The sequence below is a fragment of the Pinus tabuliformis genome, chromosome J, assembly GCF_031772625.1.
Source record: "Pinus tabuliformis cultivar Carrire ecotype Pingquan chromosome J, CPIR1, whole genome shotgun sequence".
Classification (NCBI taxonomy): domain Eukaryota; kingdom Viridiplantae; phylum Streptophyta; class Pinopsida; order Pinales; family Pinaceae; genus Pinus; species Pinus tabuliformis.
In genome coordinates, this window is record NC_142295.1 from 341,656,752 (window position 1) to 341,672,359 (window position 15,608).

At 36.5% G+C, this 15,608-nt stretch overlaps 1 protein-coding gene across 5 annotated transcripts in view; it reads left to right on the forward strand.

Annotated features, from left to right (window-relative positions):
- Positions 1-15,608, forward strand: part of LOC149227135 (putative LRR receptor-like serine/threonine-protein kinase At1g56130) — a 330,293-nt gene that overhangs the window by 223,732 nt on the left and 90,953 nt on the right. For 4 of the 5 annotated variants that reach the window (XM_089377695.1, XM_089377699.1, XM_089377696.1 and 1 more), the window contains 2 exons: positions 9,445-9,516; positions 9,677-9,742. The exons of the other annotated variant lie outside the window; for it this stretch is intronic. In XM_089377695.1, the coding sequence (XP_089233821.1) occupies positions 9,445-9,516; positions 9,677-9,742 (138 nt within the window). The remainder of the gene's footprint in view (positions 1-9,444; positions 9,517-9,676; positions 9,743-15,608) is intronic. 5 annotated transcript variants of the gene reach the window in all.

Here is a 15,608-nt window from a genome sequence, read left to right on the forward strand (position 1 = left end):
TTAGAAACACACAGAGAGATTGAGGAAATCGATTTTCTGAGGTGAGAAGTTCTCAAGAGGAAAATGGATTGGGGAGATTTTGCAGCAGAGGGGCAGTGAGATTCTGAGAGAAGGACTTTTCGGAGAATACAAGGCAGAGAAAGGATAGAAGACGTCTAGAGGAGGTCTGACGCTGGCCTACGCAGAGGCAGTGCAGTCAATGAGGGGAAGTCGAGTTTCTGCATAGGGAATTTGAAGTTTCAGTTGCCTGAAGCCAGTGTTTGAGATTGGAGGCTGGAAAGTCAATTTCTCAGGCAGCAGAAGATCCAGAGTAGAGAGGCAGCATAATACCCAAGAGGGGTACGCAGAAGCTGCCCAAGGTGACGTAGCTTAATGCAGAGGCCATTAGAAGGTGAAGTAGAGCCTCCCAGAGCTGAGGACCTGTCACTGATTCTCTAGTGACAGGGTGAGATTATTTCACGAGCCTTTTGTCTAGTATTTTCTCTGTAATGTATTTCTAGTTGAGCATCCTAGATTTGTATTTAGAATTTTCTCCTTCATAATAATAAACTCTCAGAGCTACTGCACCAGTTTTCCCGCGTTGGGTTTTTTCAGGGACTATTTTGTCCAAAAACAAATGTGTCCTATGTATCTTATTCTTTGCTCAATTTCCTTGTTTCATGCAAATCAAATTTGAGTAGTGTAGGCCGCAGAAGTAATTTGCTTCAATATTCAGAAGAATAACTTGATGAATGTAATTAACATCAAGTAGGTGAAGTAGATTCAGATTTGTTGTAGTAAGGGTTCCTTGAGGATTAGGATTTTTCACAACGCAGTCCCCAATAGTTGTGATGCAAAGCAGCACAGTGATTGCGCAAAAGCAGCTAGTGGCTAGCCATTCAGTGGTTGGATCAGTGATGGATTGCCAGTGATAGTGTGAGGTATATCTCACTCATCTCTCTGTCAGTCAGATTCTCTGTATTGCATAGCCATCAAGGCATCCAAAGATTGTATTAGTAAATTACTGCTTAATAATACAAACCCTTAGCTGCTGCACTGGTTTTCCCACATTGAGTTTTTCCAGGTACATTGGTCCAAAAATAACAGTGTCACTTGTCTGTTATTTCTTTCTTAGTCATATTCTTGTTTCCGCATATTATTTAAAATTGTGAAGGCTGCAGTTGTATTTACTTCAATATTTACAGTAGAACACATAAAAATAACTTGCATGGATTAACAAGTAGGAGAACTAATATCAGTTTGCTACAGTAGTAATTCGGGGATTCTCGAATTTTATCGTTTAGCATTTATTACCCTTTAGTGATGTAGCAGTTTATTTTATGTCAGGGTTGGGACAATACAAGTGGATGGAGCATCAAGTGTTTTAGGAACTGCGTGATGGCTAATGCGGTGGGTAAAGCTCATGCTAGGCTTTTTCCCACGCACTAATTTTTGTCCCAACCACCTTTTGCATTTTATCATTTTATTTCATTTTAGCTTTCTTTTTCTTTTATATTTATTTTAGTTGCATCAACCTCCAGGGAAAACTTTTCCAACTCAGACTCAAGGATAGGGATGAGAAAGTACCAATGCCTAATGACCAATGGCCATAGTCTCAAGAATGGATATGGAATAGAGGGAATAACAAAAAGTGGTGAATATCATGGTCACACTACTTTAGTTAGAGCATCCCCAATAGTGTCCTTCCTATAACCCTAAGACCTCAGAGGAGGTCCCACTGGACTGGAGTCAAAGACTAATGTCCCAAGTGAAATGAGGGAACAAGAATATAGTCAATCTCATTCAATCAACCATATCATCCCTTCATTCATATTTGTATGCCCCAAAACATCAATTAAAAGAACATGATTACAAAATGGTTAAATTACCTACCGATGGATCACCCACCTTCCTTCAAGAAGTAATGCCTAATTGGAGAAATAAATCTGACTAGAGCAATATGTGGAAGGACTATGACACAATTTCATGTGTTTATCAATATACATGAGGGTAGATTTGAGGTGTAAAATGGGCCTCCTAAGGAAAATAGTAAATTAATAGTTAAAATAATAAAATAAGAGTTATGCTTTTTAAAGAAAAGAAAAAAAAACTACTCTTTTTATTGTATTTTTGGTTTATCTCCTTATAGTTTTACTCAAATGTCAAGTGTAGACACCCGTTGGATGCAAAATTGAATTCCACATCCAATGAGTATCCACCCTAATTACTTTTGAGTAGACCCACATGGAAAAAAATTGAAAATAAAAGAAAAAATGTGTTGAATATGTTTTTTTCATGTATTTTCAAATTGTCAACACGTTTTCTTCATGTATTTTCAATTTTGTTCCATGTTGGTCTACTCAAAAGTGTGCAGGGTGGTTACTCTTTGGATTTGGAATTTAATTTTGCATCCAATGAGTGTCTACACTTGACATTTGAGTAAATATATAAGGAGATAAGCTAAAAAGTACAATTAAAAAAAGTAGTTTTCTTCTTTTCCCTCCAAAATATTTACCCCTGGGAATGACATCATCTTCTTCAATCCTATTGGTTCTTTTAAAGTTAATTTTGTTAGTACATTTTTTGTTTTGACGCCCATTTTTTACCTCATAATTTTCCTAATGGCCGTTAGCTAGCTAGGAAAAAAAATTCTTCTATAGGTTACGCATGTTTTGGTGAGTAACAAGTCCCATCTATATCTATCAACCTTAATGAATGCATCATTAGACTCAGGTTCTTTATGTTCCCCACCTTCTTCAATATTAGGTTGTGTTTACTAAATCTTCCTTTTCCAAAACGCTAGGAAATGTGTCATGCAATTCAATTTCTTGGAAAGGAAGGAAATTTGTTAAACATGTGTTTTCATCTGGACGAGGGTGGGTGGTTTCATGAATGATTCTAACATCAAGGTTCTTCTTGTATCCTTGTTCTTTAATTATTTGTTCACTCTTGATGGGAAAACTAGAAGATTCATTAATTTCTTCATCTTTTTTATTTGCACGGTCAAAAATATCCTGGTTTGTATCTACCATAACTTTTTCATCCTCAATAGGATGGGACTTGTTACCAATCCAATTAGCAGGGTTGCTAGGGTCTTGATGAACTTGCTAGATGGACACACAAAGTTTATTGACCTAGTGTCACCTCGGCCCAAAACCCTGCTCTTTAGACCCAACAATGTACTAAATAGTTAGGAGAGGAGTCCTAGTTGAAACCCCAATCAACTCAAAGCAAGACCAATGCCTTAGATGGGGTCAAAGTGAGGTGGAAGTGTTAATTTCTGAGACTGTCTAGCTCTTTCTGGCTACAAGTGTGCAACAAAAAACTAAACAACAGGTTAAATGACATCAAATACTAGAATGTACATTGTGTGACCAGTTGATTCTGGTGTTCTGAAACTATCCTAACCAAATATATTATTCTTTTTCTTGTTGGACTATTGGTTTAGGACTTATGCATCAAAACAACTTGCTGTCCTGTTATATCAGACTATAAAGTCTGCATAAAATCACAACGACAACAACTTGTTGAGCCCAAATCAGCCACTATATGAGTTACACACCACTCCTAGATGATTTTTCTATGGATGGGACAGTTTAAGGATTAAACATAAGGCTTGTGAGGCCTCTCATTGGATTGTAACAACAAATAAAGTCAATTTACAACAATGGAAATTTCCTTTTCGGTTGATTGGGAGTATATCCCTCTAGGCCAAGTGCCTAAATAATTTCCAAATTTAATATGTGATTTATTTATGGCTGGAAACTTAAATATTTGACTCTAAAAAATGTAAAATCAGCAAGCATAAGAGTCCTGAAATAAGACTTCATAAAGGTACTCACCTGTTTGGGAATGTGAAGCCTTTGATTTTTGTTGCATGTTTCAGAAGGTACATCCAATAAACAAGTTGAGATTTGCAAGATTTCAACTAGATACAAGTGTAAAATATTTCTAGTAAAACCATGTAACTCTCCTTAGATTAGATCTAACAATAAACTCGAGTTCTCCAAGGTTTTAATTTGCTAATAAGATAAAATCAGTTAAAAACCAGCAAGTAATTAAGTCCTAATCTAATGCTAAAAAGTAAAAAAAAAAATATTTTGTAAATAAGAGTGGTTGCAGGTTATACATTATACCAAGATTACCTCAGCTTGCTGGGATGTGAAACTTACATTTTCTTAAGTCGATTTTGTATATGATCAAGGGAGTGAATTTGGTCTCTTGAAAGAGAATTCGCTCCCACTATTGACATAGCACCCTCTTTAACTTTCAAACTAAACCTGGAGCGACCCCTTCTTGTGGCATTCTTCGGTCATCAAGTTGAGTGAACGATGAATATGAACTTTCCCCAAATTAAATCTTCCCTTTGGAATGGCTCAATTGTTCAAAGCAATCCGAGTGAACGATGAATATGAACTTTCCCCAAATTAAATCTCCCCTTTGGAATGGCTCAATTGTTCAAAGCAATCCAACTACAAAACAAGTGAACAAAGTAGGGGGTGTCCCCTAGTTTTCCCTCTCCACCTAACTTGTAGCCCCTTGGTGGCTCAACCAATTAAATTTGTGCAATTTTACTTATTAAAATTGAATACTAGATTATATCCATGTGATACATTTAATCAAGAAAAGAAATGTAAGGAAAATCCATTGCACACAATGAACAAAAAAGATGAACAAGGGTTGGGAAAATGAAGCTCTTTATCATTTGATGGCACCAATCTCATATGACAACAACAACTATTACAAGAGGGAGGATAGCATTTTATAGAACATTTTTAATGGCTAGATACTAACTAGATAATGGCTAGTTGGACTCCTCAAATAATTATTTTTACTAGTCATCCACAAGTTGGAGACATAGTAAATTTTCATAAATATTTCGTTACAATTTTTTATTTTCCCATTAATGGGTCATCTTGGCTTCAATTTCCTAATTTAGTCCAAAAATCCCTTCGCTCATGGACTGATACAGTCAAAGAAGGAAAATAGTACACCTTTGTTGCTCAACATTCCACTTACTTGCCTTTGAAGAAATTCAAATTGGTCCTTTGAGATGTATGATTTCACTGGGAGGTTCAACTTCGTCATCTGAAGGAATAATTTGTCTTTTAATGACTACTTTCTTGGTCTATTAGTCAACTTCTTGGTCCATGAAGTCTCCAACGGCTAGTTAGACCACCCAACGGCTAGTTGACTTCTCCAACATCTAGATTGACTTTTTCCCTTTACTTATTCGACTTGGTCACCTATTCATTGGATCTTCAATGCCTTGGACAATTTGGTATTTCTAGCACTTGGGTTTGGCTAAAATGGCCATGATATAAACTAGGTCTCTCTCAAAATATTCAAATATTTCCTAGCTTTGCCATGTCATCACCTGTTCTCCCATGCCATCTTCCACCTCTGCTAGTTCCATAATGCCTTAAGGAATCTTGTGAATTGACACTTGGGTATTGTTCCTCTCATTTTGGTGATCATTTTTTATGCAATGCATTGCATCATTCTTCCCAGTGCTACCCTTTTTCTTCCACCTGGAATCCTGTTGACCAAGTTTGATCAAGTTATAACTAGCCACAACCACCTTTGATTGGAAAAGTTCGACATGGAATGGATTCCTCTCATCAAACTAAACAATCTGAGACCAAGTTGACTTTTTTACCTTGGAAACCACTTCGCATTGGAAACCATGAACTACCTTGGGAACTGTGAAAGTTGTGAATATGAGACTCTCATGCATGAGAGTTGTCAGAGAGATATTACACCAAATCCAAGGTCATCTACAAACTCTATAGACTCTAACTATGTGGTAAGACATAGGTGCACCTTGATGCAGGCTAGAATGGCCCATACAATGGTGATCACCTCTACAAAAGAAAGATCTCATAAAACCATGAGTCCTCAAGTAGACTCACCTAAGGCCCTCCAATTCTATACAGGACAAGAGAAACCCAAAATGATCTATAGGGGACCAACCATGCTCTGAATAGATGACAAAATAAAGAAAACAAGAACAAGACACAAGTTGGTATACCTAATACAAAACCTCCCATGGTTGTTACAGTGCTTTGACCTGTGACCTTGGGCTTACAATGGTGGTGATAAATACTCCAAAAGTTTTTGTATGTACCCCTATTGACATGAGGCGTGACAAGACTCTTTACCATTATTTTCTTCTTGAAATGACACATTTAATTCCACAGTCTCAAGATCTTCTTTGTTAATGAATTCTTTAAGACTTCAAATAGGAAACCCACATGTCATCGCTCGTTGGCTCATAGTATGAAGGAGAAGGATGAACCTCTTCATGGAAATCTTCTTCTTCTTCTTCTTCAATGACGTCTTGACTTGAAGGTAAATGACCAAGGCCTTCATTAGAGAAATTTTGAGGTCTAAAATGGGTCTCCTAAGTAATACTATAAAATAATAGTGGAAATAATAAAATAAGATTAGATTACCTCATTAATCTATGGAGGGAAAAAGAAAAAACTATTTTTTCAACTTGTATTTTCAACTTATCTCCCTATGATTTTATTCGAATTTCGAGCGAGAGCACTCATTGGATGTGGAATTTAATTTTGCATCCATGGAGTACCCATGTTGCATACTTTCGATGGACCCTACTACATGAAAAATGTGAAATACATGAAAAAAATGTGATTTTTCATGTATTTCACATTTTTCATGTAGTAGGGTTCATCTAAATTATGCAACATGGGTACTCCATGGATGAAAAATTAAATTCGGCATCCAACGAGTGCTCCCGCTCAAAATTTGAGTAAAATCATAGGGATATAAGTTGAAAATACAAATTGAAAAAATAGTTTTTTATTTTTTTACTACTCCAAAAATGGTGAATCATCCCCCATGGTTGACATCATCATATTGAATCCTATTCGTTCTTATAAATTTGATTTATGTTGTACCTTTTTGTTTTGAGGCCCATTTTTAACCTCAAACTTTCTCTAATGCTTTTTGAAATTTTCATGAAATATATAGCCTTTCTATTTCTCAGACAAGGGGAAGCCAACTTCCTAAATCATAATCCCATCTTGCACCAAATGCTTCCAGGAATTCTATAAAATATGTAAACATGCCTTTTCCAAGGCTTTCGTACCAAATCATCGTAGATCCTTCCAAATTCATCATGAAATCCTCGTGGAGGAAGTCATTTTTCTTACAATATTTGATAAATGTGGAAAGGTGGTTTTCTATTGATTCCCAATATCCATGAAAATTGGGTCTATCATGTGACCCAACTATATCATGGGGAAAACCCCTCATACCTAGAAAATTAATTGGATCATAACATTTTTGCTAACCATTGAGGTAGATCCATCTTTTGTTAGTTATAAAATTTGGTAGTAAGGCTAGTATGAAAAAATAAGATGTATGTTGCAAGAAACATCACCCCAGTAGGCATACCAGTACCTAAATGTGTTGAAATACTAAAATGCCCTTGAAATGTTGTCGATTGCACTATAAGATGTTTCACAATTTTGAAATGTCGTGTGGTATAGATGGTGGTGTTTTGGGGCTATTTCCATGGCATTTTGACGCGTTCAATGACTTGTGTGGGCTTGCTCAAGTGTCCAAGAAGGGAATGGGGACCTTTTATGGCCCAAAAACATTAAATTTATCATTTTCATTAAAACTAATTCACTCCTAAGCTAATTTCATTTAAAAAAATTAAATTAGAGTTCTCTAGAAAATAATAAAATTAGAATTCTCTAGGAACCCTAAAAGTCTCTTCCTTTCTATAAAAAAACACTTCATTCACTTATTTCTCACACATTCTTCAGCAAGAGGAGCTTCCTACAGCAATAGCAAGCATTCCAATTGTGTTTTGGAGCATTGGGAGCAAATTTTGGTGCATTTATAGCAAGAAGAAGGGCATGGGCAGTAGTTTTTGGGTGAATGGATTTATTTTCTGCTTTTGCAGCATTCATAGCTTCTCAAAGTGGTGTTTCGAGTGCCCCTAGAGCTTCTCAAGCAATCAGGAAGAAAGAATGATATCCTCTTTGGAAGTATGTTACCAAAGTCAAGAAAATGAGTGTTGGTGGTACTTGGGAATGGAGGTGTAATTTATGTAAAATTGATAGGACCTTCAAGGGCTGTTACACAAGAGTGAAGGCTCACTTTTTGCATGAAGATATAAAGGGTATTGAAGTTTGTGCACATACTAAAAATCCATAAGTGAGGGCTACATTTAAGAGAGAGCAAGATGATGCTCAAATATTAAAGGATCAAAGAAGCAAAATCAGTATGGGTGACGCTAGCATCCTCAATTGCTGAAATTTTAGTTGCTGTTATTGAACAAGTAGGGCTAGAAAATGTGGTGCAAGTTATCACATATAATGCACCTATTTTCAAAGCTATAGGATTAATTGTTGAGAGTAGGTACAATCATATACTTTTGATCTTGCTGACATGACTTGTAAACTATTAATAACCAGCCACTGACCAATAAAAAAATATGCAAATGGATTTATAGCATTTATTACACAAATCATAGAAATATAAATATATTGACTTAATAAGTGTTTTTACAATTGTTTATACCTTTAGTCAAGTGTGGGTTGCCTAGTCAGTGGATTGGGTAGCTAGTATAAAGCCTACTGAGATTCAATTCTTGCTAGTAACATGTGTGTTTGTGCTTGCCCTTGTGGATGCACACCAGTGCACACAATAGTTCGAGTTAGGTGGAGGTCTTGGATGACTTTAAATTCCATCTGCTGCGCTGAAAATTGAGCAAATTGAATTGTGCTAATGGATCCTTGTAATGCTAAATCTGGGCACATTAGCCTAATTGTTATAAGGGGAGGGGGATATTTTACTTGAAAGAATTATAGATTGTCTTTCAATGATCACTCTGTTAATATTCAGTTGATCATGGTCAATTCCTTACTATTTTTCCAGATTTTATGAAATCAATATAAACTAAGATATAATTCCAATGTCTAAACATAATCTGAAAATAAGCTTATTTTGAATCAACCGGAAAAAATTTCTCCTCTTCACATCTGTTACTTTGATTTTCTTGTCTGAACCAAGCTTGAGCATGCTTCTAATTGGACGCTGAATGCTGATACTGTATCTGGTTAAGCATCATTCTTTTTCTTGTACAATAAGATACAGGTTATGTTTCGGGAATGGAAGCTAATATAATAGTGTGTATTGCAGGAATGTCCTACCGCTTAATGTTTTCTATATATCACTTTTAAACATTTTCTTTTTGAACTTTCAGTATTTCATTTTCTTTCAGTGAATATGGAAAGCATTACATGAACTGAGTGTGGTATTTCTACAGCAAGGAAAGATAGCCTTCTTATCTAGAGCATAGGTGGATGGAAGTTTGAATTTTGAAAATTATCATAATCTAGTTTATAATATACGGTCCTTAGGTTGACTACTTTTATAAAGTCTTATTCTTGCATGCCTACTTACGTGAACATATTATTGTGATAGGGACTTGAGCTTTAATAATTTTACAGGAGGAATTCCAGATTCACTCCAAAATTTGAGCACTCTGACAATTTTGTAAGTGTATTACTGGACCAAATAATATTTATTCCAATCAAAAACATTCTCACAATTATGTGAACTGCAATGTTTTTCTCTGAAAATTCTATCAAACCTAATATATGGCAGGTCACAAGTTAAATCGCCTGTGGGATAACTTACATTGCAATAATTGCAGGTTGCTTGGAGATAACAGTTTATCAGGGAAACTTCCTTCCCAAAAGACTGCATCCCTTACATACCTGTAAAGTTCTTTCTTTCTGTTTCTCTCTCTCATAGACCTTAACAAAGAAACAAAAAATAAATACATATGCATACATTCATTTGTTTGCTTATTTCCGTTTCTCTCTCTCATAGACCTTAACAAAGAAACAAAAAATAAATACATATGCATACATTCATTTGTTTGCTTATTTCTTAGATTGTTGGATAGAATATGAATGCCCATCCACATGGATATGCATATTTCTCACAGGATTTAGGATTGATGCATATGCATATTAGATGCTCCTACCATAAGAGACTAATTTAATATGTACAAGGAGGATTGCCAAAATATATGTATGATGTTTATGTTTGATGGGAGAAAAGTCAGTTTGGCAACCAATGGTTCGATCAGCTTATCATATTTGTACTTATTTTATTTGTCACTGTAACTTATCCAGTAATATAGTCTTCCCATAAAGCATGCTTAATCTTACTATCTAAGTACTTTTTATTATCTCCAACAACCCTTTTTATGTTCATGATGAGATTCTGTAATATTTCCAATTTTGTAAGCACGGGAGTCACTAAGGAATTTTGACCAATTTTAGTAATATTAATTAAAAAGGGGCAAATATTTTTGGAGAAAGGTGGCTAGTATTATTTTGTTGGAGAATAGCGGCAAATTATTATTTTATTAAAATGGCAGCAAAAGTAACTTAGTGGAAAATGGCCCCCACCAATAAAATAATACTAAAAATGAGTCTAGAAGCATGAGAAAAAATTATAAAAGGAGGATGGACTCATTTTGTGGATTATCTTTTGAATATTTCATTTCACCTTTCATCTTCTCTTGGGGCTGTTTAGCAGAACAAGAAAAGTGTTGTTTACCACAGGGATTTTGAGCGGACGTTACACCCTCATTTCGAAGAACTTCGAGTTTCTCCCTAGTGAGGAAGTTTGGGAGTCCAATTCAGGGCTTCCCTTGAGCTTATTGTAGGAGATTAGATCAGTTATGCGCATTTCTTGGGTGCAAGAGGAGTTTGTGGTACATATTTTGGAGCAGTAGTTGTGGTTTAGAGATTATGGGCTTTGGAGAGAGTTTTTCCCTTGGTTGTAGCAGGAGTTTGTTGGCATTTTGAAGGGCGGAGATTGAGGAAATCTCCAGGGCCGAATTTCTCTCACTTATACAACGTGTAGAGCTCATCGTCTAAAGCTTGTACAGGAGAGAGTGTGATGTCCCCACTTTGCAAGTTTTGCTAAAAAATACATTTTTGCACAATTTTCACATTTTGACATGTTTGACTTAGGAAAAAGTGGGTTAGGAGGACCCCACTTGACATTTTGATAAAAGAAGGCTCCAAAAATAAGAAAAGAAGGAAAATTAAAAGGTTATTGGAATGTAGGGGCCACTCCAAGAAGGAATTCACACCCCTTAGGAGAACTCGTACTTGTGGGAAGGAAGAGAGAAGGGAGTTTGATTTGTGGAGCCCACATGGAGAGAGGAGTGGCAACAAGGATAAATAGAGGTGGAAGACCTCATTTTGGGATTTTTGCCAAACTCTGAATTGAACCCTTGTTTGCTTGAGCTGCTGAGCTAAGTCAACATCGTGCTGTTCAGCACAAGAGATTTCCAGGCGAGAATCTCACCTCCATTTTCGGTGGACTTCGAGTGCCACCCTAGGGGAGTCGATTGCTACATCTCGGGGCCGTTCCGAGGAGATTTACAAGTGCATTCGGCCATCATTTGGAGTAGATTGGGCGCAGAAGAAGGTGCATGCATTCTTGGGAGAAATAGCTACAAGGCATATTGGTTTCTGGGATTTTGGAGGAGTGATTGCCTTGATACTTGCCAGATTTTTTGGGTGATTTGCAGGTTTGAAGCAAAGGGAGTTTGGAGAGGGTTTTCTGTTGCTTTTTTGTAGTGCGCAGAGGGTCATTGGCTGGGCCTGCACATGGTGTAGCGCTGTGGGATTTGAGGAGAGATACTTGCTAGGATTTGAAGGTATTGCCAAGGAATTTGCAGAGGGGCTTTAGAGAGATTTTTAGAGGGGATTTGGGGCTTGAAAGCAAAATTCTTCCTTTAGTTGTGCATACACTAGGTAGAGAAAGGAGTGTGCATTTTTGGGGCTTTCTGAACAAGATGGAAGTAAGCCAATTACTTGTTGGGTTTTTGTGGGTTTGAGGTGTAGAGGCTCTGGCTAATTTCACTGGATTTTCTGAGCAGTTTGGAGGGCTAAATCAACAACTCATTCCCAGTAGTTGCAACGGTTATTTATGGTTGGGCACAATCCTTGCAACAAAGCCATTTTCAGCACATGGGTACCTCCATCTTCACTTAGGTTTTTACCTTGCTTGCTGTAGCAAGCCCATGTTCATCTATCTCCATATATTTGTACTCCATCTTGTTCTATTAATAAAATGGCTTAGCTTGGCGCAGTTTTTGGTGTTTTACATTGTCGTTTATGCATGGGTTAAAATTTTGTGTTGCATGCTGGTATTTTCTTTTGTTATCACTGTTATTTCTTGTTATGGATATTATTACCACTCAAACTAGCAAGGGACCTAAAGGGGATCCCTAAAGGGCAAATGCTAGACCAAGGGCAACAAATGGAGACTTAGCCCACTATCACCTCAGGTAAGGCTCCCTTCTATTTATGGACTTTCATCGATGGGAGGAGACCCGTGTTGGAAAAAGTAACTATGTTCGGTCTTCAATAATGTACTTGAGTCATCATGTAATGTACTTGTCAAAATAATAAAGAAAAGAACTTTTATTATTATTATTGTGACTTATTAAAGCATGGGTTTCATGCTTGGGTCACCATTTTTTAGGTCAAAGTCCCCATTGAGGACTTCTAGGATTTATTCTGAGTCTATAGAATTATTGTACATTTAAATAGACCCTTCTTGGGCTTTTGAATCATGTTAAGTATTGAGTCAAATATGAATTATGTAACCTCCACACCATGTCAGCCTAACAGAAGATCAATTCGGCCTAAGGACCCATTCGACCCCACAAAAATCCTATAAAAGGAAGCACATCGAATTCATTTGTAGCATCACTTCTCATTCTCTCTCTACTGGGCAAAAGTGAGAAAATCTGTTTGTTGGGCAGAAGTGCGAAGTAGGAAGCTGGGAAAGTCTGTTACCGGGAAGTTGAAGTGTATGCGAGTTTGGGGGAGTCTAAGGAGTCAAGGAAAATCGAAAGTTTGGTGGTGGTCTCTCTTTGTTTCATGCTCTGGATTGGGATATCAAAGTATTCCAAGTTGGACTGCTGCCGGAAGCTGTTAGCTACTGCAAGTTGCTCCATAGTCAAAGTTGCTGGCAAGAGGTCAATCTTCTGGAGGCTGACTTGGTGTGGAGGGAAGGTCTTGTATTGGTCTAGGGTGAAGAGTCTCAATGAATACTATTGAAAGGAAGAATTACTTTGACTGGGTCTTCCCCTCGAGGGGGGTTTTGCCCTGGCATGTGCCTACATCTTGTGTTCATTGTTTTATGTGCTGCTGCTTTTGGTAATTGCTTGATGAACTAAAGAAAGAAGATATAAAGAATCGTAATAATAAAAAACATCACAAGTAATTAACAAGATCGAGAAAATATTTACTGCCTTTCTAATTTTCCAACATGGTATCAGAGCTTCGATGAAGAAGGAAGAAAAAGGAAGATCCATTCATAGGCACTATCTCAGGGAAGGATTCTCTCATATTCAAGGAAGATTTCTAACTTTATCAAGGGTGAGAACAAGCTTGAAGGAGAATCTAACTTGAGATCCTGGAAGAAGAGGATTGACCTAATCTTTGAAAAGAGTAAGGTACTAGATTTGGTAAAAGGAAATGTAAAGAAGCCTACAGAAGAATCCAGTGATGCCGACAAAGCAAAGTTCAAGGATTTAGAATTGGTGGCTATGACTCTGATGATGGAAGGGATAAAAGACAATCTTGTCCCATTCATAGCTAACATCGATCATGCTCAGGAGATGTATGAAGCCTTGTCAAAGCTGTTCACTATTAAGAACATTGGTCAAGTAGCAAGTTTAAAGAATGAGATGAGGAATACAAAGAGGACAAAAGAAGATATTGTGGCAAACTTCTTTGTGAAGATAGCTAGACTTAGGGATGATCTCTTGGCCATCGATGAGATTGTTTCAGACAAAGAATTGGTGATCACTACTATATTAAGATTTCCATCCTCTTGGGGTGCATTTTCTTCAGGTCTCAATAGTTGCAAGGTAGCCCCCACCTTTGAAGAATTATGGACCGCATGTAGTCAAGAAGAATTAAGGATCTCAATGGTTGCCAATCCTGAAGAAGTATCAAATGCTTATGTTTTTCATGATAAAGGAAAGAGATCGAAGGGATGAAGGAAGAAAGTTGACATGTCTAAGATAGAATACTATGAATGTCATAAGAAAGGTCACTACAAGAGTGATTTCCCCGAGAATCCAAGGTATAAGAAGAGAGGAAGAGATCAAGCCAACTTTGCCGAAGAAGGAGACTCAAAGAAAGTCAAGCCTGAAGAATTCGACATTAGGGACTTACACTATTAAGTCATTTGCTTTACATAACTTGTTTTATATGTTTTAGAATTTATAGGTTTTTAACATATTTTCGGAAAATACATTTTTGTATTGCTTTAAGTTTGTAGGTTTCCCTCAAGCTTTGGAGGGAGCTCCCAACAACTCTTAAAGATAACTATCTCATGTATTTTTAGTTTTGGGTTAATGTACTCATTTAGTTTTTATTATATTAAATAATAATCACCTTTCTCCCTCTGTTGTCTTGATCAGAAAATCATTCGGAAGAAGGAGGATCTCTCAAGACAAGGTTAGTTAAGATTCAAAGGTATGCTTTGAATACATTGATTGAAAGGATTATTCATTTGATGATCTATTACTAACATTGTTATGATTAGCTGTATTGAATCTTAGTGATTCTTGTTTGGGTGATTCATCTCTTGATAAATCTACCCACCCCACTCATATTCTTGATTCACTGTGTAGAACCCTAGACAGGTTCTGGAAAACCCTAACTGAAGGGTATGCTAATGTGAATGTTTGAAATCCTAAGCTGCTTAGGGATGTTGTGAAATGTTATTTGAAGTTTTTATTGATGATGTCATGTTTGGGATTTTGGTGATCGAGAAATCCTAAACTTGTTAGGATTGAATGACGAGGTCTAAAATCCCGAACCTTTGAAGTTTTGGTAATGTTGGGTTTTCTATATTTCTACATTGGAACCCTAACTCATTGGGGTTTGGTGGAATGTGTGAGCAAGGCCCTTATATTGTCTTAAAAATGTTTTTCGTGGTATGTGTGTGTTTGTTTGATCAAATCCTAAGTGTAATCAAAATGATTGTGTGTCTAACTCTTATTTGATATTGTTGTGAAGTTGGGTTTGACTAACACATGATATATATTTGCATGATGATGAAATCTAGGCATATGTAGATATGTCCTTTGGTTGAGTTCCCAGATTGGTCTAAGTCAAGATGTATTAATGATGTTGGACATATGATATTCTTATGAATTCCTAGATATGTGTTGACTTAGTTATTGATGGTCATAAGTCTTAGGACCTAATGGAAGTCCTTGTTCTAGAATTTAATGGAAGTCCTTGTCTAAGATTCTAGGATGATGATATATGGAAATATAGGGTGTTGTAGCTAAACCCTAGTGAAGTTAATATGTGTGATATAACAATCTGAAATCTATTAAGTGATTGTTGAATATGAAAATCTAGGGTTTTACAGTTAAATCCTAGTAGTGGCATTGTCTAGTGTGAAATGTAACAATCTAAGATCTATGCATTTAATGATTGTTGAGATTGTGGAATTCTAGGGTTTTGGAATTAATCTTAGTCAAAGTAAAATCTCTGGAATATAATGATTTGAGATTTGTATAAAGA